The sequence below is a fragment of the Camelina sativa genome, chromosome 3 (genome assembly GCF_030686135.1).
Source record: "Camelina sativa cultivar CO46 ecotype springtype chromosome 3, ASM3068613v1".
Taxonomy (NCBI): Eukaryota; Viridiplantae; Streptophyta; class Magnoliopsida; order Brassicales; family Brassicaceae; genus Camelina; species Camelina sativa.
In genome coordinates, this window is record NC_141882.1 from 28,531,215 (window position 1) to 28,555,976 (window position 24,762).

Consider the following 24,762-nt stretch of genomic DNA (forward strand, 5'->3'; position numbering starts at 1 on the left):
AAATTTATTTATGATTAGTATTTAAAATAAATATTTCTAATTATGCGTATATTTAGCTAAAATATATTATATTTTAAAACAGAAAAATATATTTTTTAACATGGTTTGTATCAATAAACTTGCTATATTTACAGCAAAAGATGGCACTAAAATTTTCATCATTAAATATAGTAGGAAGATGGTTGATTGTGAAAACAAATATTTTACTTTTGTGTGTTTCTTCCACATTTTTACAATAACCTTTTTTTTTTTGTAAACTAGAAAATATATCACTTTTTTTTTGAATTGAGATTATTGGGTGAATGGGTGATTAAAAAGGTCACTAAAAATGTTTAATTAACCACAATTAGATTAAAACCCTCTTTAGTAGAGAGTAGTAGACCTTTTAGAAGAAGTTCTTACTTCTTACGCATTCACCTTTTGTTGATTTGGGATTTTCTCATTTTTGTTGGCTTCTTCTTCTTCTGCAACAAATCGCTTTGGTCGATTTATCTTTATCCCCCGCTCAAAGCTCCCTACTTCTTCAGAATCCGGCGAAGATATAATCTTTATCAACAAGTTCTTCGAGCAGCAGAGAGCTATGTCTCTTTTAAAGTCTCTTTAGCGACAATTGTCTTTCGTGGGGTTTCTCTGTTTTTATCGGCGACCCGTCGCTACAGGCAAAAAAGTAAAGTTACGATCTTTTTTTCTTTTTTGGTTTGGTTTTCTTCAGTTTATCTTTTTTTTTTTTCATGAACTTGACGAAATTATCTGCTAAATTGAGCAAGTATTTGTTTTTTTTTTGGTTTCTCACTGTTTTGATGTTTCCAACTTATGTCTAGATGAGCTTTATTGAATTTTTGTGAAAGATGTTAGATTTGATCACTGTTTCAACTGCTGCGGCTTCTTAGGTATCAATTAGAGTTTGGTTGATTCAAGTCATTTGAGTTTGGGAAAATAATTTCAATCGTCGCTGTATAGTAGTATTAAAGTACGGGTCTTTGATGTTTGGATGATTCACTAGTGAGATAATATCAGTTCATTTTCCTCCGAAATGTGTTCACAAGCTTAGAGAAATGACTTGCGTTTTGTTGGTGGATGATTTCAAAGCGTTTTCTGAGATTTGGTCTGGATCTAATTTGTTTGAGGCCTCTCTAGTTTGTGCATTTCTTGGTAGGTGAAGTCTTGTATATGCCACTGGTATGTGCTGAGAAACTGAAATGTGGATGGTGGTTTCTTGTATGAGAAAAGTGCATTTTTGTTTTTAGTAATCTAAACTATATATTTTATTTTCTAATTGTGGACTGTTTTCTCTGTTGCGAACTAGGTTCGGGCGTTTGTACCAAGTGTAGGATACAGTTGCTGTTAGTCAGCAAAAGAGAAGCTTAAGGTGGGGGTTAAAACTGTGATGCTGAATGTTTGGACCAACAGGTGGGTTGGGGATGAATCCCTCAATGGATGATATGAACTTAATTCAGCAGGCACAAAGGCATCAGCTTGTTGTAAGTAATCTTGGCGAAGAAATTGATTTGGAAATTGGACCTGGAGATGATGACGCTGCTTTTGCTAACAATTCATTGATTGGCGGGCCTCCACGGGACCCCTCTACTGGGGAGCATGATGAAACGAAGCATATGGTTTTGGTATCTGACCTGCCCGGTGAGGATCAGGATATGTCAAAGGGTCAACCGGTGAAGAGAAAGAAAAAAGTTGTCAAACGGTGGAGAGAGGAATGGGCTGACACGTACAAGTGGGCTTATGTCGATATGAAGGATGGAACAGCTAGGATATTTTGTTCTATTTGCAGAGAGTATGGTAGAAAACATCGAAGAAATCCTTACGGTAATGAAGGAAGTAGAAACATGCAGATGAGTGCATTAGAAGAACACAACAATAGTTTACTACACAAAGAAGCTCTGCGTCTCCAAACAGCTTCCAAAGAAAAGATTGTTGTTGACAAGCCCATTTATGTGAAGAGTAAGTTATTTACATTATTGGTTCAAGTGCTTGGTCTCCTTTTCTATGTAGTGAGTCAAGATAATTTGCAACTCCTTGTGTTTCATCTAACCAACTTTCACTGAACTATCTTTGAACTTTCTCTTGTCTACTTTTCGTAAATATATTTGTATATCCAGTTTTAGTGAAATTTACAGCTTGAGGTGATGAAATGAAGCAAGTCGTAATAGGAAGTATTTTACTAACAAATGCTTAGATGCAGTTAGTTTCGTGAAAGAGAGAAAGTTGTAAATTCTATTTTTTTTGTTAAACTTGTGAATTTGTAAATTCTTGGTATGTCTGCTTTCTTTCCATAAGGCTCAGGTTTATATTCTTCTGATTAGGATAGAGATCGTATTATTCTTTTTAATTTAAAAATATGAAAGAAAAATGTTGACTCCTTGGTTTTCTGTTTCTGGTCTTGCTCCATTTGATCTTTGTATCTCTGTATGGCATGGCTAGTGTCTTTCTTTGCTTATTCTTTTGTTAACTGTTTGCCACTTTTCCCTCTCAATGAAGCTCTTATGTCAAAAAGTGCTGGTTCAATTGTTGCGGGTGCCCTGAAACGAGATCCTAATGAGATTGAATTTGTTCAATCTGTACAAGAATCTGTGCATGCTCTAGAGCGGGTAATTGCAAAAAATTCTCAGTAAGTAGCAGTTTGCTTCTCATCTTTGTAACATAGTTTTCAGGAAACCGCATCAAAATCACAGTGTTCCATTCTTATTTATTTCAGTTATGTCAATATCATGGAGCGGCTACTAGAACCTGAACGTATGATAGTTTTTCGAGTTCCATGGATTGATGATCGTGGTGAAACACATGTAAACCGCGGCTTTAGAGTTCAGTTCAATCAAGCACTGGGTCCATGTAGGGGAGGTATCCGATTTCATCCATCCATGAATTTAAGCATTGCCAAATTTCTTGGCTTTCAGCAGGTACTGTGAAATCCTTCAATTATCTTTCCTCGGGTTTCTCTTATATTTCCCCTTATTTTCTGTTTGCCATTTTACTTTTTCTTTTCCCTGGTGGCCACCTTAACTGTTCTTTTGCGTCATTTTGGACTGTAATTTGTTTGTAATCCTTTGCAGACGTTGAAAAATGCTCTGTCACCATATAAACTGGGAGGGGCATCTGGTGGAAGCGACTTTGATCCTAAAGGCAAAAGTGACAATGAGGTGACATCTTCGCCCCTTGCAGTTTTCCCTGCGAATGATCTTTTAAAGGTGTTCTGATATGTTGCTTTGTAACATCGCAGATTATGAGATTTTGCCAAAGTTTCATGAATGAGATGTACAGATATATGGGTCCTGACAAAGTAAGTAGAATGGTTATTCCCTTTTAGCAAGTATATCTTTTCTGTAATGGTTTATAAATATATTATATACTTTAGGATCTTCCATCAGAGGAGGTCGGTGTTGGTACTCGGGAAATGGGATATCTTTTCGGACAATACAGACGACTTGCTGGTCAGTTTCAGGTACTGGATATCTTTTCGGACGCTGAAGCTTTTTTTTCATGATATTTTCTTTTGCCTCCTGCCTTTTAATCCTGGAAACAGAATGGCAGTAGACTTTTTAATTTGGTTCTCATTCCTAATAGGTCATTTCTTAGAAAGTTAGTTTTGTTTTTCGTTTTATCCTTTTTGGGAGTAAAATTTGTGATTTTTAAGGGAAGAATATCTCTACTAATATTTGTATTCATTCTCTCATATACTGGACCGTTTCAGTGCTAAATGTCCTCGGCGGTGCTATATACTGTACTCATTTATTTGCATTGGTTTTTGCTGTTCGGAGAGAATAAAGAGTTTTGGCTGTTATATCTTTGTGTCAATTACTTATGCAGGGAAGTTTTACAGGACCGAGGATATATTGGGCTGCTTCTAGCCTTAGAACTGAAGCTAGTGGCTATGGTGTGGTAAGGATAGTTTTATTTTATTTTTAAACATGTAGAACACTGTTAACATGTCATGACTCTGTATGAACTAAAACTCATTTGGATTCTTTCAGGTGTACTTTGCACGACTTATGCTTGCAGATATGAATAAGGAAATCAAGGGACTAAGGTTTCATTCTTGATCATTTTAAATATGTGTTTGTACCAATGTTTTGGATCTCTGAGTTGTCAAAAAAAAAAAAAGAAGTTTTGGATCGCTGAGTGTATCTAGTCAGTAAGATACTTTTTGCTTTCGTATTCCTCTTGCGACACTTTTTTAGTTCTTGTTCATTTTTCTGTCAGTTCTAAAAGGTCGTACGAAAACTAGTCCTTTCTGAATGTTTGGCTTCTCACATAACACTGAAGCTGTGTGACTTGTGTATAATTTTGTGACTCTCATCTTTTGAAACCATATACTCTTTATATTAGATGTGTCGTGAGTGGTTGCGGGAAGATTGCGATGCATGTTGTAGAGAAGCTAATTGCTTGTGGAGCCCATCCGGTTACAGTTTCAGGTTATCCACTCATCCTATCATTCTAGATTTGAAGCAACTCAAGTGTGTATTTTTTCTGCCTTTTTTGTTGTTTTAACCATCTTTAAGCTCTTAATTGAGCTAAGAGTTGATTTAAGCCCCGGTCTGCCAGAGAAACGGTCAGAACTCAGACGTTGCTTATATGTATTGGTGTCTTCTTCTAGGCCAATGCTTAGAGGTCTTGAATTGAATGTCTAGTTATTGCCAATGGATCTTGATTAGTTAGGCCAATGTAAGAAGTTACCTCAGCTGTCTGTGACGTGTTGTGCTGCTAAAGAGTTACTGAGTTAGCATTCTGCGAAAATGATTTGTGTTTTTTTTGCTTTGCAATTGAATTCCATAGACAGAAAGCAGCTGATGGAGTTGATTTATGGCACTGATTTTTGCTGATGCAAACTTTTTACAGATTCAAAAGGATATTTGGTGGACGATGACGGATTTGATTATATGAAACTTGCATTCTTGAGAGATATAAAATCCCAACAGAGAAGTTTGAGGTATTAATCGTCCTAGAATACCATGGTATTTGTCACTTGGCTAAAATGATAGATCCCAACGATACATGTGTCTGGTATGCAGAGACTATTCCAAGACGTATGCAAGGGCGAAATACTTTGATGAAGTAAAGCCTTGGAATGAAAGATGTGATGTAGCATTTCCTTGTGCTTCTCAGAATGAAGTTGATCAAGCAGATGCCATTAATCTGGTCAATGCAGGCTGCCGCTTACTGGTAGAAGGTAAAGATTTCTTATATCAAGCAAATATTTTAGGGCCTTTCGTTTTGTGTTTGAGTTTGTTTTTTTCGGTGTTCTTTTGTTATCTTATTCTAAGAAGTATGGATGTGCTTTGTGCAGGCTCAAACATGCCGTGTACAGCTGAAGCAGTCGATGTTTTTAGAAAGGCGAATGTTCTGATTGCTCCTGCCATTGCTGCTGGAGCTGGAGGAGTGAGTTTCTTCATATGACATCAATACTACATCTTAACCTATTCTTTATTAACCTTTCCCATCATTGAATTACAACACTAAGGCATAGGAGAGGAACTGCTGCTGTCATAAAATAATGTGTAGGAGTGTGGTCTTACTGACAGTGCTAGAGCTGTATCAGTTTCTTTTTTTATTGTATATTGGGAATATGGACCCAAAGCACATAAATTTTTCTAAGATTTTATAAAAGGTAGTAGCTAAATATATAATTTTGTTGAAGGTTGCTGCTGGTGAAATTGAAGTACTCCGTGAATCTAATTCAATGCAATGGTCAGCAGAAGATTTTGAGTCTAGATTACAGGTAACAACACCACTCGCATTTCTTTCAAAATTTTGTAGCTTTAGTCTGTCATAACTTCCTATTAAGATAACTGCTCTGGTATTGACAGGAAGCACTAAAGCAGACTTATGAAAAAGCTCTTAAAGCAGCAAATGATTTTGGTTATCAGAAAGAAAGCCCTGAGTAAGTTCTCTCCATAAGCCAACAGTCAATGTACTATGTTGGTCTAAGCTGCTCTTAACAATGATGCCAAACGATTGCAATCCTTAACTGTTTTTTCATCTTGGGTTTTAATGACAGGGCACTTCTACATGGAGCAACAATTGCAGCATTTTTAAATATAGCTCAAGCCATGACTGACCAAGGTTGTGTCTAGCTAACTAAGCCCTGCATAGTACCGGCAGGAGTTGTCTTAAAAACCTAATGGAGGAGTAACATTGGACTCTCTGTATCATATTAGGTCCAATCTATATCATTATTTAGATATATATACTCTGATAGGAATACTATTTTTATTTAATCAGCCATAGTACGTTCACTATGATTATTTGACTTGCAAAAATGGAAGATAATAGCTTTAACAAGGGTTTCCAAATGATAACTATTTGTCTTTTAACAGGATTTTGCTTTGAGCTGATTCTAAAAAGAAAAACTACAAAATCAGTGGCATTCTCTCTAAAGTGTTCTATAAATGAACAAACTGTGAGGGTAAATTATAGATTTAAGACAAATGGTAATTCTCAGGATACTCTTGAGTGGATCAAAACTCGGAAAAAACTGAGGATATGGAGGTTAAACGCTTCTCAATGCAAGGTCAGTATCTTGCATCATGATCTCTATCCAGAAAAGAGCTTCAGTAATCAGGATATAAGGCTTGTCTTAGCTTCATGTCCGTGAAGAGGGAGCGGAAGAATCGGATTTCTCCGCCAAATAGTGCTCAAGCATGTCTTCTTCATCATCTGTATCAAATAATCCGAGGCAGTACTTGAGAACCATTACTGGCTTTGTGGGAAAATCGCGTGTAAAGCAAAAAGAAAGATCATTTCACCTTCAAAGTCTTCGTCTTCAAAGTCGATGTCTTCATCATCTTCCTCCTCAGACTCTTGATCAGCAGTGACCACCGTTCCTCTCTGAAGATGACAGAGTAAACAACAATAGTATTTGTTGAGATAATGAAATTCTAACAAGACTCCGATCATAAAACAGGAATGAGAAATACCGCTCGGCCACTTTCAAACCACTGTCTTCCTGTAAGCTTCTTCTCCTTAGTAACCGTAAGAGCAGAATCCGGCATCAGCCTTGGAAGTTTATTCACGGCCAGAGATAAAAAATTAATAACGCAGGCGGGTAATGAAACTGCCTGTTAATTTATATAAGAGTACGAAAACAAGATAATCCAGGAAAAGTTTACTCACTTGGCTCGCTCAAGTGCAAGCTCGGCCTCAAATCTCTCTCTCCATGCCAAAAATGTCTCCAGCGTAACAGGTTCTCCATGAGGGACAATAACCTGCAAAAAGAAATTTAGACAGAAACGGAACAAAAGAAGAAAAGCAGACACATATCATGAAAGCCCAGCGTGGTTACTTGCAGCTTATACATCTGATATACTGAGCAGACAACCATACCTCATCCTCTTTGGCAGCTTCTTCTTCGGCAAGGTCAGCTGCATCATCTTGCCCATAGTGTTCAGACAACCAGTCCTTTGCTGATGAGACCAGTGTATAGATCATGGCCATACCAAGATTTTCAGATGCCTGTGGAAAATAGGTTTGCGTTGAGTCATGCAATTCAAAGTAGAAACAACATCATGAACCTTTTTTAATTCCAGAGAAGAGCCAGTCATCGAAAAGAAAATCGTATATATTTTCTTGCTAAGCTATTCAGAAAGTCTGATTTAGGGAAATCGTTGACGAGAAACACCTTCCAGTCTTACACTCTATGTATAAATATTATAAGAAGCCATAATGTTGTAAGAATATATTACCTCTTGTTCAAGCTTCTCTTTCAAGATGGTGAGGTCACTAACATGGATCCCTCGAATACTAGAAGAATACTCTACCCACATGAGTGTCATCATTGTATATATAGTTTAGCTTGAAAAAAAAAATGGTTAAACCAAGAAATACCTTTTAACATCCAAAAGCGGAGCCTCGTCCGGGTAATTTTCTGTGTGCGAGAAAACCAAAGCAAGCTGAACTGCAAGACAAAGTTGGGAGCTATAAGACTGAGAAAGTACAGGAGAGGCATATGATACAACAAGAATTTTTCGTCAAAGAGTAGTAACCTGGTGGAATAGCTGACTCTTCCAGATCATCATCCTATGAAGACAAAAGAAGAAGCAGAGGATCAGGAAAATAGCAAATTTGCTAAATCAGAAGAGATTTCAGTTGACATTTGCTACACATCTAAGTTCTAACACAAGCTTTTCACAAACCACATACAGCTTCTCTTGGTAAACAGCCAAAAGAAACAAAACGGGACATTGGATAATCGAGTAATTAAGGAAGTGAAGAAGAAAAGAGATATGAATGGTGTTCTCTACCTGAGGAATCACTGTAATCTGAAAGCATCGGTTCGAAGTATTAAGCCCACTTTCACTAGAATGGATTTCTGATACAATACAGTTGTTAAGAATTCAATCAATGCTCCTCTCATCACCTCAATGATGAACATACAAATAGAAAAAACTCAAAATAAAAATCCTACCTTTAAACTCATCCATAAGTATAGCTTCAAGAGCTTCAATCTCCATATCCTGTTCCTGCTTATACTCTACAGGATACACAACACCCGTTAACTTCTCAAATCGAAATCGAGATCAATCGGAATCCATTTACTCTCCAATGATATAAGCTTTGATTCAATAAGAAACTTTAAGAAGGGAATTGATCGAACTCACCCGTCATGGTGACACCTTTGTCGTGAAAGCTTTGAGATTGTCTGAATATTGAACTCCACAGTGAGTCGCCTCGTGACCAAGAGCGACGTTAACGAGAGAGAGAGAGAGAGATAAACCTAAAGGAGAGAACTTTACAATCCCCAAAACGGTGTCGCTTAACTCCATTCACTTTTTTTTTTTTTTGTGACAAAACTGAACCAAAAAAAAAAGGCAAGCTCTTTCTCTCTCTCTTCTCTTCTCCGATCTTCTCTGTGACCCTCGTCGTCTATTTCGCCATCTTTGAATCTAAAGAGACTGTGATTATAAAGCTATTGGCTGGTTGGTTGATTGATTGATAAGGAAGAAGCATTGATCTCTGATCTGAGTTTTGTGTACAAGATGTCGAGATTTAGAGACAGGACCGAGGATTTCAAGGATTCTGTTCGGAAAGCCGCTGTTTCGATTGGTTATAATGAGGTGCGCGAGTCACTTTCCCATCTTAAATCTCGTTCGATCGAAGCTATTTTGTTAAAAAGATGATTTTTTTTTTTTAATTTTATTTTTTGCATCTCAATTTTGATCATTCTCTAGGGTTTCCAGGGTTTTGTGTTGTTGTTGTTGTTGTTGTGTTTTGAGATCGTGTTCGTTGACATTTGATCTGATTCGTTTGTCTTAATGTGTGATATAGTCTAAAGTGGCAGCGACAATGGCGTCTTTTATTATGCATAAGCCAAAGGAGAGATTGCCGTTCACGAGAGCTGCTTTCAAAACGGTAACTTTTAGCGATTCACCCAATTTTGGAGTTTGTTTTATTTTGACCCGATTTGCATGTTGCAGTTTTATGCAATGATTTTGTGTGTGTGGTGTTGCTACTAACTTGTTGATGTTGGTTGATTTAGCTGGAAAGCATCAGGGAGTTGGATCAGTTTATGTTGAAGCATCGAAAGGATTATGTTGATATGCACCGGACTACAGAACAGGAAAAGGATAGTATTGAACAAGAAGTAAGTAATCTTTCCCTTATTATATTATCTGATTACATGAAGTTGCTATGGTTGAGATTTAACATATGGAACTATTGTAATCGTACTAAATGTAGCATCTCACATTGCGAAAACTCAGGAAGATGAATTTTTTTTATTATCTTAGATAGCGATGATTTTACTATATTTTTATACTGAGGAACTTGAATATAACATTCTTATATCTCATGTGTTGTTTGATGGAGAGTTCTATGTCTACTTATGTGTGGTGTAATATCTGCAAACTCTCTCTCTCTCTCTCCTGCAGACTACTCTTTTTATAAAAACTTGCAAAGAACAGATCGATATTCTCAAAAACAGTATTAGAAATGAAGAAGCAAACTCCAAAGGATGGCTTGGCCTCCCTGCAGATAACTTCAATGCTGATACTATAGCACACAAACATGGAGTGGTATGATATGCACCAATGGAGTAAACTAGCTTTGTTATTTTTTTTCGTTTCACTCAAAGTATCTAGATGTGAAGAAGTAATGATAATTTTTTTTGTTTGCAGGTTTTGATTTTGAGTGAGAAACTTCATTCAGTCACTGCCCAGTTTGATCAGCTTAGAGCTACTCGTTTCCAAGACATTATTAACAGAGCTACGCCGAGAAGAAAACCTAAGAGGATCGTGAAGGAAGCTAATCCAATTAACACGACTCTGGCAAATTCGGAGTCCATAGAACCTGATGAAATTCAGGCCCAACCTCGTAGAGTACAACAACAACAACTTCTAGACGATGAGACACAAGCCCTTCAGGTAACAAGGCAGTTCTACATGGTCTTTGAAAACTTGCATGAGTTTTGTAGATATGCTAAATTTTGAAATTTGAAATTTGTTTGCAGGTAGAGCTAAGTAATCTTTTAGATGGTGCTAGGCAGACAGAGACTAAGATGGTGGAGATGTCTGCGTTAAACCACTTGATGGCAACTCATGTTCTGCAACAAGCCCAACAGATAGAGGTTCTTTATGACCAGGTTAGGACTTATAAACTTCTCTCAAGCTCTCATGTCGACGCACTGTTTTATAAACTTCTTTACTCATAGTGCCTCTCTTTGCTAGCTAAAATTTGAATTCGGATGCTATCATATTCACCTAAAGTAGTAGGTATAGAGACAGGAAAGAAACTTTGTATTGGTCTTGAATTTCTCTTCACTATAGTGGTAGGAAATGGACTATTATTGTTTTCAGCTATCTGAAGTTCCTAAAACCCCATTTGGATGTTTCAATGACTCGATACCATTCCCAGTACTTTAGTTTATCTGTTTGTGTGGTTTTCTCTTTGTGTTTGTTGTGTATGTGTGTGCCTTGTGGCCCGTTTTCTCACTCAGCTTGACACTAAAATGCAGGCGGTTGAGGCAACAAAGAACGTGGAGCTTGGAAACAAAGAGCTTTCTCAAGCAATCCAACGTAACACCAGCAGCAGAACCTTTCTCTTGCTGTTTTTCTTCGTCCTTACTTTCTCCGTCTTGTTCTTGGATTGGTACAGTTAAAGAAACCATTTTCCAACAACAAACCTCATACAGTTTGTGTAGATTTTGATTATTGTTAATTAACGAAAAATTATGAAGATTTGGAAAGAGGTGGTTTAATGTGAAAACAAAAAATTATGAGACTTTGGAAGGAGCTTTGATCGAACTCAAGTCTCATTTATTACCAAATTTGACACCTTTGAGATCAGATGTCTGAATATAGAACTCACAGTTGCCTCGTGGCCAAAGGAGCAACGTAACGAGAGAGATAACCTAAAAAAGCAGTGGACAAAAAAGTTCCCAAAACGGTGTCGTGTGCTACTGTACTGGAGAGTCTCTCACCTTGGATGTGCTTTTTGACCTCCTCTTCTCTCTCAGTCTCTCTCTCTCTCCATCCAAAACAATCCCTTTCTCTCTCATCTCCTCTCTTCTCTTCTCTCTGTCTTCCTCTATTCATTAAACCGCCGGAGCAAAAACCCTTTTCTCACAACCCAAAGAGAAATGCGGTCCTAATGCAATATTGATTCATAGAACAGATAGAGAAACATTCCGACGCCGCAAGAGTATCAAAAAGAGGTATCTGGATCTCTGCTTCTTCTCAGATCTCTCTTTCTCAAGACTCTTTTCAACCAACTTACCTAATTCTTTTGAAATCGCCAGTTCTTGGTTGCATGTTGTGTCTTTAAAGTTTTTTTCTTTTCTTTTCCACTGTTTTATGTTGGTTGCAGCCTTGCAGGATTCAAGAAGAGGCATTCTTTTATCTAGTGAAAGAGAGTCACTTCATTGCGATTTACAAATTATAAAAAAGTTTTGATTTTTAGGTCATTTTCGAAAGTTCATTTTTTTTCTGGTGCTTCGTGTGTGTAATGGAGAGTAATGATGACCAAAACTTGGAGGCGATTAATGCGTCGGTTGGAAGATTGGTATGGGTTCGCCGCCGTAACGGTTCTTGGTGGCCCGGACAGACCTTGGTTCATGACCAAGTCTCTGACAACTCTTTGGTTTCTCCAAAAGTTGGCACTCCAATAAAGCTTCTAGGTCGTGATGATGTTAGCGTGTAAGTGTACTCTTTTCTCTTGTCTTTTCCGCAATTTCTCATTCTCTTTACCCTTAGTTTTGCCTTTATGCCTTAAAGTGTTCTTCTTTATGACTCCAGGGATTGGTATATTCTTGAAAATTCCAAGACGGTGAAGGCGTTTCGTTGTGGAGAGTATGATACTTGCATTGAGAAGGCAAAGGCTGCTGCAGCAGCGAGCTCTGCTAATAAAAAAGCTGCCAAGTGTACTCGCCGAGAAGATGCTATTAACAATGCTCTCGAGATTGAGAATTCACATCTTGCAAAAGAAGATCATCCAGGAGACAATTTGTGTAGTTCATCTGGTGAGGAAGATTCTAAAAGGTGTCTTTCTGGCAAAGAGGATGAGGATTTGGGATCCTCTGATGCAGGAGAGGCTGAAGATGAATTGGATTCAGTGCCGGAGCAATTGCAATCCAGTATGTCTTCCCAAGAAATGAATAATGTTGGAGTTTCCAAGGTGCAGCCGAGGAGAAGGAGAACACCAAATGACTCAGAAGATGATGGGACTGAAGGAGTCAAGCGAATGAGAGGGCTTGAGGATATTGGGAAAGAACAGGTTGGTGCTATCATCGAGCATAGGCAAGAAATGGGTTTGATCTGTGCTGCAGGCCACAGTGATTCAGTGTCGAATGGAAATATCATTGCCAATGGGGACAAGGTATGCTCCCCGACATCACTTAAAAGAAAAAGGGCACAAGTTATAATTGCTCATGAGTGCTCTAAAAGAAAAAACCGACGCCGGCAATTGACAAAGGTGTTAGAGAGTACAGCTATGGTCTCTGTCCCTGTTACCTGTGACCAGCTCGTCACTTTGGATAGTCAAGGAATTTATGACACCAAATTATCGGGAATGGAGACTGTTGAATCTATGAAAAGTGTATCTGTTGTAATCAACAATAACTCAGACAGCACCGGGGTTTCATGTGAGGATGCTTATGAAAATGTTGTTGGAGCCTCCCATAACAACAAGGCAAAAGACAGTGAAATTTCTAGCATTTCAGTTTCGGCAGAGGATGATTCTTCTGACAGATTATTTGATGTTCCGTTAATTGGAGAAGAAAAACACTCAGAAGGTATAAGTGGCTAAACCTCTCTTTAAGTGTTTGTACATGTTGTGGTTTCTCTTATAGCTAGAATCTGCATATCTCCTCTTATGTTAATTTTGTCACATGATAGAGTAAAGAGTTATATGACCAGTCTCTAGAGAAGTTGCCTGGTGAAAACTATATAGCTTTGGTGTTTCCTATTGTTTGACTTGTTTAATAGCTAAATGATTTCTGTATATTTTTGGCAGTGACTTGTTTTATGACTCAATTGCTTCTGCATTCATTATCTGCTAGTATTTTGTGTTTCTCCACCTTCTTAGTATCCAATGGGTTGATCTCTTAGATCGAATTTTGTGTTTGCTTTTTATCATTTGCCTCTCTTTTGGGTTTTGAACAGTGTCATTTATGCTGACTTCCATTGTTATTTATTTTTCCAGCAGCTTGTAGAATCTCCTCACCAAGGAGAGCTCTTGTTACTGATTTAACAAGGAGGCGTGGTCTGAGTAGTCAGGATGTGTTTGTTAAGAATGAGGGAAGTAATGGGTATGCTTCTACAAGTTCACCAGTTTCAGAACCTGTCAACTCTGATTTGAACGGGGTTGAGAAGAGCACTTCTAAGTGGCAGCTAAAAGGAAAGAGGAATTCAAGACAGATGAGTAAGAAGCAAGAAGCGAGAAGAACTGTGTACGGAGAACAAGCTAATAACAACAGTTCTGTGCCTCACTCTGGGCTGTACGAGGTAAAGATTGAGGTCAAGGAAAACTATAAGAAACCCCGTAATGTTCCGCTGGTGTCTCGTATGAGTGAATTGAATGGCAAAGCTATTGTTGGGCATCCTATAACTGTGGAAATCTTGGAAGAAGGCTACTGTAACGGTGTGGTGATGTCTCAAGTTGTTGTGAAGACAAAGTCGTTATCCAAAAAGAATGGCAAGAAGAGGAAGTCGCGTGGTGCTTCATGGAATACAAAGAAGAAATCGTCTTCCCAATCGATAAAGACAAGGCGGCTCTCTACTCTAACGAGCCAGAGGTTGACGGAAAAAATCAAGAAGCAGGCAACCGGAAAGGCAAAGGAAACAGTTGTAGCTTGTATACCGCTGAAAGTAGTTTTTAGTAGGATAAACCAAGTGCTGAAAGGCTCAGCAAGACAAACGCAACACCGAGCATTGCCATCTGCAGTCAAAACGTGAGAAGAGAGAAGAGAGTCTTTTGCCTGGCTTTTACATTCTTTTGTTTTCCCGTCATCGAATCTGCCTGAGTTTTGATGCATTAACTGAGATGAAAATAGGCCTGCTTTAGGAGAAGCTTGATAGGTTTTGCTGTTTTGGGTTTAAAGAGAGACTTTTGTAGCCGTGCAGAGACAGATAAGCTGTGACTCTGAGTGAGCAAATGTAAATATATCAGTAGTTAGTTAGTGGTTGAGATGTAAAACGGGCTTCAGATTAGGTTGAAGGGATGAGATTGCTGCTTAATTAGAAAGAATTGCTTGTTTCAGGTAACTCAAATTGTTTGTTTTTTTCTTTGTACTCTTAGATTCTCTTGTCAAGAAAAGAAGATTGTCTTTTCTTTTCTTGCTCTGTGTTTGTAATTTTGTTTCAGAAAGTTCACCAAATCTTTGAACCCTTAAAAGACCTGACTAGGGCAAACTCTTAATAAAAGTGTGGTGACGACGTTCAGACTTTTCAATTCAGTGTCAATCTTGCTTGCTTACACAGTCAGTATTAGAGTATCTCTATATCAAAACCCAGGCCAATCCAATTATTTTTTCTTTGTTTTCATGTGAAAGACCCACAATTTGGATAAGTTTTGAAAGAAAAAAAAAGTCATATACTGTTTTTCATCACCAATGTCAAATTAACAGTATGGATGAATGAATAATATGCAACAATATATGGGTTTAACAGTATTATTTTTAGTTATATATATCTTATTAACTAAGAAACTAAAAGTATAATTTAGCATCCCACACGAGGCCGCATGGGAATAAAAGAGAGTAACCTATGCATGTGTCTGCTTAGGCGTGGGTAAGTACAAATCTAGTTCCCAGTGGTTCACGCTTGCACCAATCCCCAAACATGAGAAGTTACTGCCCAACCTTTCGTTTCCTTATCTATATCCCAAATCCTCAACACTTGTCTCATCGGAGGTAATGAAAAGAAAAGAGAGTATAACAGAAGAGTGTTAATTTTCGACTGTTGTTATCCTCATCAAGGGCGTAGAATCCCCAAGATGCGTGTACCTCGAAGTACTCCAGCAGCTGATGTAATTGACGGCAAGATCTATGTGTTTGGAGGCTCTATGCACAACAATATCGAGGATTGGGGAGAGAGGTTTATGACCCTAAGTCACAAACTTGGGAGCCAGTATTGCCCACAACTAGAGGTGTCAAATGGTCTGTTCATGGACCATTTGGGCGAGACCGGTTGGACATTTTTTTGTATAAGCGGAAGTTGGACAGACCTAAATGGACAATGGTCTTAAAAGTGTCCATGTCCATTAAGATCATGACCATAGACAGTCCATTTTTATTTATGTTGTTTTTCACTTATAAAATCTGAGCTTTATTTTTGTTATTTTATTTTATAAAATCTGAATTTTATTATCTGCTTTCGTTTCGGATCAAGGAATTGAGATGAAGAATTGAAGATGGTGACTCAAACTTTCGAAGGAGGAGTGATACGGAGAAGAGAAGAAGAAATTAACATTTTCCCCAAATTGGAAAATCTAGATTTTAAAGAGATTTGGGCCGCCCATTGTCCAACTGGTTATGTCCAAATGGTCTGCAAGCCCAATGGTCTTTGTCCATTTAAGACCATCTTAATTTTGGGCGTGACCATGACCGTTCATAACGAAGTGGATATGGGCTCGCCCACGGACGGACCGCCAATTTAACAGCTATACCCTCAACACTAGATCTCACTGTTCAAATGAGTGTGGTTCCAGGTAAGTTGGTAGCTGGTGACAAAGTTTACGCCATTGATGATGATGGGCTACAATATTAATTCGCTTGGTGATTGATTACTGCTTTGTAGAGAGATAGACAACATGGGGTGCCAAACACGTGTTTCCCAAGGGATGTTATTTAGGTATGATCCAGAGGGGATTTTGGAATGGATTAGGCTTAATTGTCCAAACCAAATGAAAAGAAAAAGATTTAAATAAAATTGTAAAGTGTTTAAATATATTCCTTTAATAATCAAAACAACAAAGGTAATAAATAAGAAGTGTACGTACACCCTAAACTCAGAAAAGCAAGAGTCAGAAAACAACGAGGCGGAGAAATAAAAACCCTAAATCGAAAAGAGGGAGAAGGAGGAAGGAAGCCATAAAGGGATGAAGAAGAAATCATCAGAGGATCCTCCACCTGTTCCGACGACGTTGTTCTCTTCGTTGTCGTACGACCTCGTTCTCAACTGTTTGGCTCGTGTGTCGAGATACCACCATCTATTTTTATCCATGGTCTCCAAGGATTTCAGATCTCTCATAGCTTCTTCCCCTGATCTTGAGTCCACACGATCCCGCATGGGATAACAGAGACTTACCTATGTGTCTGCTTACGCCAGTGTGTCTGCTCACGCTGGTGTCAGTGTGGTGTCCACGAAGACCTTTATTGCTGGTTCACACTTGCACCAATCCCCAAACAAGAGAAATTGGAACCCATCACTTCGTTTCCGTATCTGTTGTAAATCGATACAACAACTTTAGATTCAATCAAGTACTGATTGATAGATCTGACACAAGCTTTAAAGACGGAAATAGAGAGAACACATAAACAGAGAACACAGAGATTTGGTAACCCAGTTCACTGCATCAGCAACTACGTCTGGGGAGGAAGCAGAGTCCTCAACATCCATTATAGATCAAGAGTTACATATGTGTTATGGTTACAACATACCACTCACACTCGTCTAACATCCTAGATCGAGTCTCACAAGAACAACATATGAAAGAAGAATAACAAGAGATTGAGCCTAGGTACACCGAAAATCTACTTCTCTCTCTAGCTCTGTTCACCTCTTCAGAACCGCCTGAACTAGGGTTCAGCGCAACTCCTTTTTGCTCTCTCTCTCTCTGTTTAACCTTATGTATTTATACCTAATACATAGTCGGTTCTTGTATGGGCTTCAGACCAATATCTGGCCCAGTTTCTGACAGACCAAACAGGCCCACATTAAACAAACATATACAAGCTTCTGATCCACTACAACTTCCTGTTTCAAGTTGGATCACATCTCAACAGTATCTATATCCTAAATACTCAACTCTTCTCTCCATTGGTTCAGAGATTTACAAGACCGGTAGCTTTGTGAATTTAAAGCAAGGCTACATGACATCGTTAGTTTTCGATTCTCTAACAGAACAAGGGCGTAGAGTCCCTGAGATGCGTGTACCTCGAGAAGATCCAGTCGTTGATGTAATTAACGGTAAGATATATGTGATTGGAGGCAATAAGTGTAGTAATATTGAAGACTGGGGAGAGGTTTATGACCCAAAGACTCATACTTGGGAGCCAGTATTGCCCACAACACTTGATCTCGCTAGTCAAATGAGTGTGGTTCCTGGTAAATTGGTAATGGGTGGCAAAGTTTACAGCATTGGTGATGGCTATAAGCTTAGCTTGATGGAGAATATTTGCTTGGTAAAGGTAGACAACATGTTGTGCCAGACGTGGGTTGAGATTGGGAAGTTATTTTGGAATGATCCAAAGGAAAATTTGGGTGGGACTATGGACTTGAAAAACTGCCGGAATTTACCTATCTAAGACATCTTACGTGTTCCTCATCCGCAAATTCCGATCAAGGAAGAAGAAGAGTGACAGTTTGCTGGGAGAAGGTGATGGTGTCTTGCGGTCGAAGTCGCTTTTGTCACAAGAAATGTAAGACAGATATTTGGTGTGCAGAGATTTCGTTTAAGAGACTAGATGGTCTAGGAGAGCTTTGGGGATATGTTGAATGGTCTAAGATTGTGTTCACTTTACACACATGTCACGCTCCTTCCTAGTTCCTTATGAATTCTGTTATTGTGACTTGTTGATCTATGGAATTTTGTTTTAGTTTTGAGAGGATTTGAGATCTTATAGGGATTATCTTACAACATTTTGAGCATTATCTTAAGAGATACAAAACGTTCTGTGATTAGTCATTTAAAAGATTACATTAAAAACAGAACTAGAAGCATTCTTGGAATGATCATCTTTTAAATGACTAAAATGTAAAAGATGATCATTCCAAGAGTGTTTCTAGTTCTGTTTTTTTTTTAATCATTACAAGAGTGCTTCTAGTTATGTTTTTCTAACAACTCTGCTTTTAGTTCTAAAAAGTTGTATATATATCATGCAAAAATAATATTAGAGACAAGATCATACTAAACACATCTGCTTGACTGCTTGTAATCAATAACTTTTGCTTCTCAACAGAACGAAGAGGTCATAAATACAAGTGCTTTTCCCACCTATGTTGTTATTAAAGTCTTGCTAACAGCTCTGCAACTGTTTCACCACCTATGAGGAGGATTACATAAACGGAAACCTTGAAAAGCCACTTGTATTTGTGATCATATATCCCTTCTGTTGAATCTTCCGTTCATGTAATCCTCATCATAGCTGGTGAAACAGTTGCTGAGCTGTTAGCAAAATTTTATTACAACAAAGGTGGGGCAAAGCAATTGTATTTGCGTCCTCTCTTGAATCTTCTAACCTCACTCACATAGAGATTAGTCTCTCTATCTCTCTACTTCTCTTTTCACTCCCAGATTTGTCTAAGTGAAGAACAAGAAGCTTAGACCGATAAACTTTGATCTTCTACATTTTTATTAATCGGATCCAAGGAAGGATGCTTTTACAACATCTCACATACACATTACTTACTGTAGTTTCTCTCACTAACCACACACACATGCTTTAGACCTTACTCCTCCTTACATCTGCGTGATTATTTATAGAGCTTTTAAATGAAAAGTCTTTTGCCTCCTAATGTAAATTTATGTTTTCGTTTCAATTCTATCGATTTATCTTGTTTTGATTAAGTTCAGGACTATCTTTGTTGCTATTAGAAAGAGAGTTTTCTTGTTTCATATATAAGCAAGCCGGTAGTGATTGGTCCATTACCCGATAACAAATGTAATTTAGTCGTCATCCCTTTCTTAATTGGCATAACGATCGATTAAAGGAAAGAAAGGGGCAGAAATTGATTGATAAACATATAAAAATACTGTACGGTTATTTTAATTAAAAGACTTTTTAACTGAGCCCTCTGTTTTGTCTTGGAGTCTCTTCTTCTTCTTCTTCTTCTTCTTCTTCTTCTTCTTCTTCTTCTTCTTCTTCTTCACGGCACTTATCTGTTTTCTCGCCAGCTATGAGGGTCTGCTAGCTGCGTTACGTCATCCTTCGTTGATGCTAGAGGAGCTTGATGGTTCTAAGTCCTGACCATTTTCGCTCGTCAAACCGCTGCTACCATATGTCTGGCTTTCAAGTGCCATTTTCTTGAATTTCTTCAAATCCTCTCTGTATTGTGTTGAGCAGTAATCCGAGCTCCCGTCTAAGCTGTAACCAGTGCTGTCTTCTGAAGCAACTCCTTCGGTTATGTCAGCTAGAGAAATGTTGCCTTCAAATGCTCGAACAATCTGCAATGACCCCAAGTCACAAAGTCTTAGGTCTTTGTCCTAAATCTATTTTTGCCGAAAGGAAGTTTCAGTTTGATATATATACAGTACCTGGCTCATTGTTGGACGGCGTTTCGCTGCATGGCGGACGCTAGCAGCAGCGCAAGCAACCACTCTCGTCATTTCGATGACATCAAAGTCATTCTCTAATCGCGGGTCAACAAAACCGTTGAAGTTGCCATCTAGACCTTTTTGTTATGGTATAGAGAACTCAAGACACACAATAAACACACTTGGAACGCGCCAAGCAAACGCTTTTAATCAATTTTATAAAAACTCTATTTCTTACAAGACTTCACACAAAACTCACTCTCCTATCTATCTAACACAACATCCTGTGAAGTATAAGAGAACATATATGAAGCTAAATCAAATCCAAATCTCAAAAATAAGATAAACACCAAATCTAAAGAAGAATCAGAAAAAATTGTTACAAACCACAACTCTAAAGCACATAACCCTAAATCTCATAACAAAATTGATACACAACCCTAAATCTGAGGAAAATTGAAACAAACAGCAAATCTAAAGAACCTAACCCTAAATCTCGCCGTCTACGGAAAAATAAATAACAGAACTAACACTAGAAAGACAAAACCTTGCCTCGCGAGATGAAATCGAGCTGATCTGGAGAATGTAAGGACGAACTTATGGCCAACGAGATGGTTTATTGCTTCTACGAGGACGAACTGATGCCCAAAGAGAGGATTAATTGCTTCAGTGTTGTCGCCGGAGATATCAGTAGAAAGAGATGAGAGAATAGAGAAAAACACTTAGCGACACGAATGAGAAAAAAAAAACATAAGTGTTATGTTATGTCAGTGGAAACACTCGAATAGGGAAAACCTAAGCGTTTCGAGAAGAGAGAAAATGTACCGCTTAATGAAAATTTTCCCCTCCAATGACAAAATGTCGCGATTTTAGTCTTTTTTATAGCGTTTTCATATCTTAGCGTTAGTATATTGTTATCAATAGAAACCAAAATCTCGAATTTTTCGTACATAGCACTTTAGAAAATAATGCTATCATAATGTGCTATCAATGTATAGTTTTTTTTGTAGTGTAACCACATGCATGAACTGTATGATGCCATGTGGTGAACACCATAAACATACAATTATGGTATATGGGTTGACTGATTCCGGCATTACCAATATTGACAAAAAAATATTCTAATTTTCATCTATACTATTAAAAACCAGAAAAAACATAAATTGTTATATCAAATAATTTATAGTTTTTTTTTAAATTAAGACATATTCTATATCATGTTTACATATTTAATGTATTCATTCTTATAATTAGTAATTTTAATTTTGAATTAAAAATACTAGTTAAATAAAAATTATTAAAAATAATTTTGATATATTAACTTTTCTACAGTCAAATATATTGTTTTGCAAAATCAAATTTTTTTGGATCTTTTATTTTTATATATTAAAATTAAATATTATGTGTTTTTGTTGTTTATGGTATACCAGAATAGGATGGTTGTGATGATGGCACATATCATCGTATAGTTAGTATATGTGATTATGTAATATATATATTTTGTGTTGTTGAGTATACTATTTTTAAAGTTGGTATTTGTGATATGTATTGGGATATAGTTTTGTGGCTTAATATTTTTTTTCTAAGAAATAAAAAAGAAAATTGTAAATAAAAGTCATTAAACACGTTGTCCATGTGCTTATTAGCTGTTTCATAACAACAGCAAAATGGACCGTCCAACAATTCAATTAGAACCATTCAATTTTTTTATATTTTTATTTTCTCGTTTTTCATGTGTTACGGAAATAACCTAAAATCAAAACGAATACGAAAACTAATCCTCTCAGTACTGAATTACTGATAGTGAAATGCACTTTATCAACGACTCAAACTTTTATATATTTTTACTTTACTTAGCTTGTTTTATGTTATTATAAATATATAATAATGATTTAATGCAAATAACTTTTTAATTGGCTATTGTTTTATACTTTTATTTTCTATCTTTAAAAAAAATATAAATTAGTTTCGTGAAATAAACAATAATACATAATATTATGTTATTACAGTCAAACTAATATGTAAAATTTTGTATATTATATACTTAGTATATCAAATCAAAACTTTCGTGATGAAGAGTCAAATATTTTTAGAAATTTAAATTACAATGTATAGGATGATAAAACTGTTTTAAAAAAAAATACATGTATATAGAATATTACTTATTATTTTTGATTTAGTAAATTTTCTTGCAGTAGAGATAAAATTGTACATAACAATCCAGAGGGGCTTCTACAATAGAACCCCTTATTAATAATGTATGTTTACAATTGATAACTTTAAGAATTTATGAATTATCATTGGAGTATGGCTACAAATGTTTGAGATAGTGGGATAATAGTTTTCTTTGACGTTATACTTACACAAATTAAAAATGTAGTAAACTAGTTATTCCAAAGGCTTATTTGACTTATTTACATTTTAAGTTATAACTCCAAGGAACATCCCATTCCCATCACTCTTTTCAAAAAAAAAAGAAACAAACAAAGTTATCAAATTGATAATAATCAATTAGGTAAACGAATGTTTTTGGTTTTTTCAAAGATGATTTTGATATTTTCCACACACACACACAAAAAAAAAGAAAAAAAAAAGAAAGATTTTATGAAAACAGAGACGCAGCAAAAAAAAAAAAGAAGTTGTGTTTGGCTTTTGGCTTTGGCTTTTGCTAGTTGCTACTACTTGGGGATTTAAATACCACCACTGTTTTTTTTTTTTTGCTTCCTGTTTCCCTGCTTCATCATCACGCACACCTCTCTTCCCCCTTCGATCTCTTTTTGTTTTTCCTTCTCTACACGATTCGATTGATAATCTGAATCAATCGAATCGATCGATATAAAAAAGCCATGAGTTTCTGCAAAAGGGTTTCTTTTGTTTTGATCCTTCTTTACTTGCTTAATTCGTGTCTGATTTCATCTTCTTCGAATGGGTTATCTCAAATCCCTTCAAAGTTTCTTACTTTAGCTCAAAGGAATGATTTTTTCGATTGGATGGTTGGAATCAGAAGGAGAATCCATGAGAACCCAGAATTAGGTTACGAGGAAGTAGAGACATCTAAGCTTGTTAGAGCAGAATTGGAGAAGATGGGTGTGGCTTTTAAGTACCCAGTTGCTGTAACTGGTGTTATTGGATACGTTGGAACTGGTCAACCCCCTTTTGTTGCTTTAAGAGCTGATATGGATGCTCTTCCTATGCAGGTATGTTTTTGATATTCAAAATTGATTTGGCTTGTGACAAGGAGGGACTCTGTGTTGTGTTAGTGTTGGATACTTGGAAAGAGGAACATTTGTTTTGTGTCTTCTTCATGGCAAATTTTGATTATGTCTCTGTTTGTCTGTAGTATGGTTGAAGATTTGTTGAGTTTACTTATTTACTTATATGATTTACAGTTTGTTAGTGGTATGACTAGTGTAGGAAATATTATGTTGGATTGTGTAGGAAATGGTAGAATGGGAACATAAGAGTAAGGTTCCAGGAAAGATGCACGCTTGTGGACATGACGCCCACACTACAATGCTCCTCGGTGCTGCAAAATTGCTCAAAGAACACGAAGACGAGCTACAGGTTTAGTGGTGTACTGTTTTTTTATCTAATAACCTCTTTTTTTTTTTAATTCGAATGTGTTGGGAATTAATTAGCATAATTAGGATTCTTAAACTTTGTTGGACTTTTCTTCATCAGGGCACAGTGGTTCTAGTTTTTCAACCGGCTGAGGAAGGAGGAGGAGGTGCAAAGAAAATTGTGGAGGCTGGAGTACTGGAGAATGTGAGTGCAATCTTTGGATTGCATGTCACAAATCAATTGGTATTAGGTCAAGTGAGCTCAAGAGAGGGTCCATTGTTGGCTGGTAGCGGGTTTTTCAAAGCTAAGATAAGCGGGAAAGGAGGTCACGCAGCTCTTCCGCAGCACTCAATAGATCCCATATTGGCAGCTTCAAATGTTATTGTTAGCTTACAACACCTCGTGTCACGAGAGGCAGATCCTTTAGACTCACAGGTATATATATATATATAGAATCTTTTAGCTCACTTGAAATGTCTCTATATAGCATGTGGAGTGATTTGATGTATGTGTGAGTGTTTACAGGTGGTTACAGTTGCTAAATTTGAAGGTGGTGGTGCTTTTAATGTGATTCCAGACTCTGTTACTATCGGTGGTACATTCCGAGCCTTTTCAACTAAAAGCTTTATGCAACTGAAGAAAAGAATTGAGCAGGTCAGTAACTTTGCCTTTATTTGATGTGTAGCTTTTGAGACCCTAGTGTTTTAACTCTTTGCGAGTCCAATGGTTTCAGGTAATCACAAGGCAAGCGAGCGTGCATATGTGTAATGCGACAGTGGATTTCATTGAAGAGGAGAAACCTTTTTTCCCACCGACTGTAAATGACAAAGAATTACACAAGTTTTTCAAGAATGTCTCAGGGGACATGTTAGGAACTGAGAATTATGTCGAGATGCAACCATTGATGGGATCAGAGGATTTCTCTTTCTACCAAGAGGCAATACCGGGACATTTTAGCTTCGTAGGAATGCAAAACAAAGCTCATTCACCAATGGCGAGCCCTCACTCGCCGTTTTTTGAAGTGAACGAAGAATTACTACCTTACGGTGCTTCCCTTCATGCTTCCATGGCCACAAGATACCTTCTTGAATTGAAAGCTTCAACTCTGACTCAGAGTTACAAAAAAGATGAACTTTGATATGCCAACATTGTCTATCTTCCTATTCTTCTACATGAAAAATTGTCAAAACATGGCTTTTTTTTTTAACAGAGCCTGCCATGTAAAGGTTAATAAAATTTGTATTGCAGTGTCAAGCTCCCTTGTAAGTCTCCTATTCTCTGAGATGA

The 24,762-nt window shown here is 37.2% G+C and overlaps 6 protein-coding genes and 1 pseudogene across 10 annotated transcripts; 5 read left to right on the top strand and 2 right to left on the bottom strand.

Moving 5' to 3' along the window:
* The first annotated feature begins 157 nt into the window (after window positions 1-157).
* Window positions 158-6,302, top strand: LOC104779305 (uncharacterized). Of its 4 annotated transcripts, none has more exons than XM_087506984.1 (16): window positions 158-667; window positions 1,307-1,956; window positions 2,494-2,623; window positions 2,711-2,912; window positions 3,066-3,152; window positions 3,233-3,292; window positions 3,368-3,454; window positions 3,820-3,891; window positions 3,984-4,039; window positions 4,339-4,424; window positions 4,849-4,939; window positions 5,022-5,179; window positions 5,297-5,388; window positions 5,648-5,728; window positions 5,817-5,890; window positions 6,008-6,302. In XM_087506984.1, exons 2-16 carry the CDS (start codon window positions 1,395-1,397, stop codon window positions 6,081-6,083), a joined length of 1,914 nt encoding a protein of 637 aa, XP_087363110.1. In that variant the 5' UTR covers window positions 158-667; window positions 1,307-1,394; the 3' UTR covers window positions 6,084-6,302. The 4 variants fall into 4 exon arrangements, 2 of the variants coding, with proteins under 2 accessions (XP_087363110.1, XP_087363111.1); XR_015594547.1 differs by having other exon boundaries at window positions 295-667; window positions 3,833-3,891; XM_087506985.1 differs by having other exon boundaries at window positions 339-672.
* On the bottom strand, window positions 6,270-8,756 carry LOC104778087 (uncharacterized). Its single transcript, XM_010502454.3, has 11 exons — window positions 8,607-8,756; window positions 8,414-8,479; window positions 8,250-8,317; window positions 7,992-8,025; window positions 7,834-7,903; window positions 7,692-7,749; window positions 7,333-7,461; window positions 7,123-7,214; window positions 6,927-7,005; window positions 6,756-6,837; window positions 6,270-6,666 (listed from the first exon to the last, which is right to left on the bottom strand). The coding sequence occupies exons 1-11, from the start codon at window positions 8,611-8,613 to the stop codon at window positions 6,593-6,595; spliced, it is 759 nt and encodes a 252-aa protein (XP_010500756.2). The 5' UTR covers window positions 8,614-8,756; the 3' UTR covers window positions 6,270-6,592.
* Window positions 8,757-8,769: 13 nt separating this feature from the next.
* On the top strand, window positions 8,770-11,223 carry LOC104778089 (syntaxin-81). The gene is made up of 7 exons (XM_010502456.3): window positions 8,770-9,062; window positions 9,274-9,357; window positions 9,485-9,589; window positions 9,876-10,019; window positions 10,122-10,367; window positions 10,454-10,585; window positions 10,958-11,223. The coding sequence occupies exons 1-7, from the start codon at window positions 8,985-8,987 to the stop codon at window positions 11,099-11,101; spliced, it is 933 nt and encodes a 310-aa protein (XP_010500758.2). The 5' UTR covers window positions 8,770-8,984; the 3' UTR covers window positions 11,102-11,223.
* A 64-nt stretch (window positions 11,224-11,287) lies between these two features.
* Window positions 11,288-14,889, top strand: LOC104778090 (uncharacterized protein At1g51745). Of its 2 annotated transcripts, none has more exons than XM_010502457.3 (4): window positions 11,288-11,656; window positions 11,809-12,137; window positions 12,237-13,231; window positions 13,642-14,889. In XM_010502457.3, the coding sequence occupies exons 2-4, from the start codon at window positions 11,947-11,949 to the stop codon at window positions 14,391-14,393; spliced, it is 1,938 nt and encodes a 645-aa protein (XP_010500759.1). In that variant the 5' UTR covers window positions 11,288-11,656; window positions 11,809-11,946; the 3' UTR covers window positions 14,394-14,889. The 2 variants fall into 2 exon arrangements, with proteins under 2 accessions (XP_010500759.1, XP_010500760.1); XM_010502458.3 differs by having other exon boundaries at window positions 13,645-14,889.
* Window positions 14,890-17,320: 2,431 nt separating this feature from the next.
* LOC109130867 (putative F-box/kelch-repeat protein At3g46050 pseudogene) lies at window positions 17,321-17,965 on the top strand (annotated as a pseudogene).
* Window positions 17,966-19,258: 1,293 nt separating this feature from the next.
* On the bottom strand, window positions 19,259-20,670 carry LOC104779307 (proline-rich receptor-like protein kinase PERK15). Its single transcript, XM_010503665.2, has 2 exons — window positions 19,915-20,670; window positions 19,259-19,824 (listed from the first exon to the last, which is right to left on the bottom strand). Exons 1-2 carry the CDS (start codon window positions 19,984-19,986, stop codon window positions 19,582-19,584), a joined length of 315 nt encoding a protein of 104 aa, XP_010501967.1. The 5' UTR covers window positions 19,987-20,670; the 3' UTR covers window positions 19,259-19,581.
* A 1,765-nt stretch (window positions 20,671-22,435) lies between these two features.
* LOC104778092 (IAA-amino acid hydrolase ILR1-like 4) lies at window positions 22,436-24,729 on the top strand. Its single transcript, XM_010502460.3, has 5 exons — window positions 22,436-23,111; window positions 23,353-23,478; window positions 23,596-23,910; window positions 24,001-24,129; window positions 24,209-24,729. The coding sequence occupies exons 1-5, from the start codon at window positions 22,761-22,763 to the stop codon at window positions 24,611-24,613; spliced, it is 1,326 nt and encodes a 441-aa protein (XP_010500762.1). The 5' UTR covers window positions 22,436-22,760; the 3' UTR covers window positions 24,614-24,729.
* The last annotated feature ends 33 nt before the right edge of the window (window positions 24,730-24,762 follow it).

What these genes read in the sequence shown, in the direction of transcription:
- LOC104779305 (XM_087506984.1), top strand. Translation starts at nt 1,395, where the DNA reads ATGTTTGGACCAACAGGTGGGTTGGGGATGAATCCCTCAATGGATGAT. An exon ending in TCCCAACAGAGAAGTTTGAG is followed by an intron (nt 4,940 to 5,021) that starts GTATTAATCGTC and finishes TCTGGTATGCAG; the next exon opens with AGACTATTCCAAGACGTATG. An exon ending in TATCAGAAAGAAAGCCCTGA is followed by an intron (nt 5,891 to 6,007) that starts GTAAGTTCTCTC and finishes TTTTAATGACAG; the next exon opens with GGCACTTCTACATGGAGCAA.
- LOC104778087 (XM_010502454.3), bottom strand. An exon ending in AGATTACAGTGATTCCTCAG is followed by an intron (nt 8,026 to 8,249) that starts GTAGAGAACACC and finishes TTGTCTTCATAG; the next exon opens with GATGATGATCTGGAAGAGTC. An exon ending in AGAGTCAGCTATTCCACCAG is followed by an intron (nt 7,904 to 7,991) that starts GTTACTACTCTT and finishes TTTGTCTTGCAG; the next exon opens with TTCAGCTTGCTTTGGTTTTC.
- LOC104778089 (XM_010502456.3), top strand. Translation starts at nt 8,985, where the DNA reads ATGTCGAGATTTAGAGACAGGACCGAGGATTTCAAGGATTCTGTTCGG. An exon ending in CGAGAGCTGCTTTCAAAACG is followed by an intron (nt 9,358 to 9,484) that starts GTAACTTTTAGC and finishes TGGTTGATTTAG; the next exon opens with CTGGAAAGCATCAGGGAGTT. An exon ending in ATGAGACACAAGCCCTTCAG is followed by an intron (nt 10,368 to 10,453) that starts GTAACAAGGCAG and finishes ATTTGTTTGCAG; the next exon opens with GTAGAGCTAAGTAATCTTTT.
- LOC104778090 (XM_010502457.3), top strand. Translation starts at nt 11,947, where the DNA reads ATGGAGAGTAATGATGACCAAAACTTGGAGGCGATTAATGCGTCGGTT. An exon ending in GGTCGTGATGATGTTAGCGT is followed by an intron (nt 12,138 to 12,236) that starts GTAAGTGTACTC and finishes TTATGACTCCAG; the next exon opens with GGATTGGTATATTCTTGAAA. An exon ending in AGAAGAAAAACACTCAGAAG is followed by an intron (nt 13,232 to 13,641) that starts GTATAAGTGGCT and finishes TTATTTTTCCAG; the next exon opens with CAGCTTGTAGAATCTCCTCA.
- LOC104779307 (XM_010503665.2), bottom strand. Translation starts at nt 19,986, where the DNA reads ATGACGAGAGTGGTTGCTTGCGCTGCTGCTAGCGTCCGCCATGCAGCG. An exon ending in GCCGTCCAACAATGAGCCAG is followed by an intron (nt 19,825 to 19,914) that starts GTACTGTATATA and finishes GGGTCATTGCAG; the next exon opens with ATTGTTCGAGCATTTGAAGG.
- LOC104778092 (XM_010502460.3), top strand. Translation starts at nt 22,761, where the DNA reads ATGAGTTTCTGCAAAAGGGTTTCTTTTGTTTTGATCCTTCTTTACTTG. An exon ending in TGGATGCTCTTCCTATGCAG is followed by an intron (nt 23,112 to 23,352) that starts GTATGTTTTTGA and finishes TGGATTGTGTAG; the next exon opens with GAAATGGTAGAATGGGAACA. An exon ending in TGAAGAAAAGAATTGAGCAG is followed by an intron (nt 24,130 to 24,208) that starts GTCAGTAACTTT and finishes CAATGGTTTCAG; the next exon opens with GTAATCACAAGGCAAGCGAG.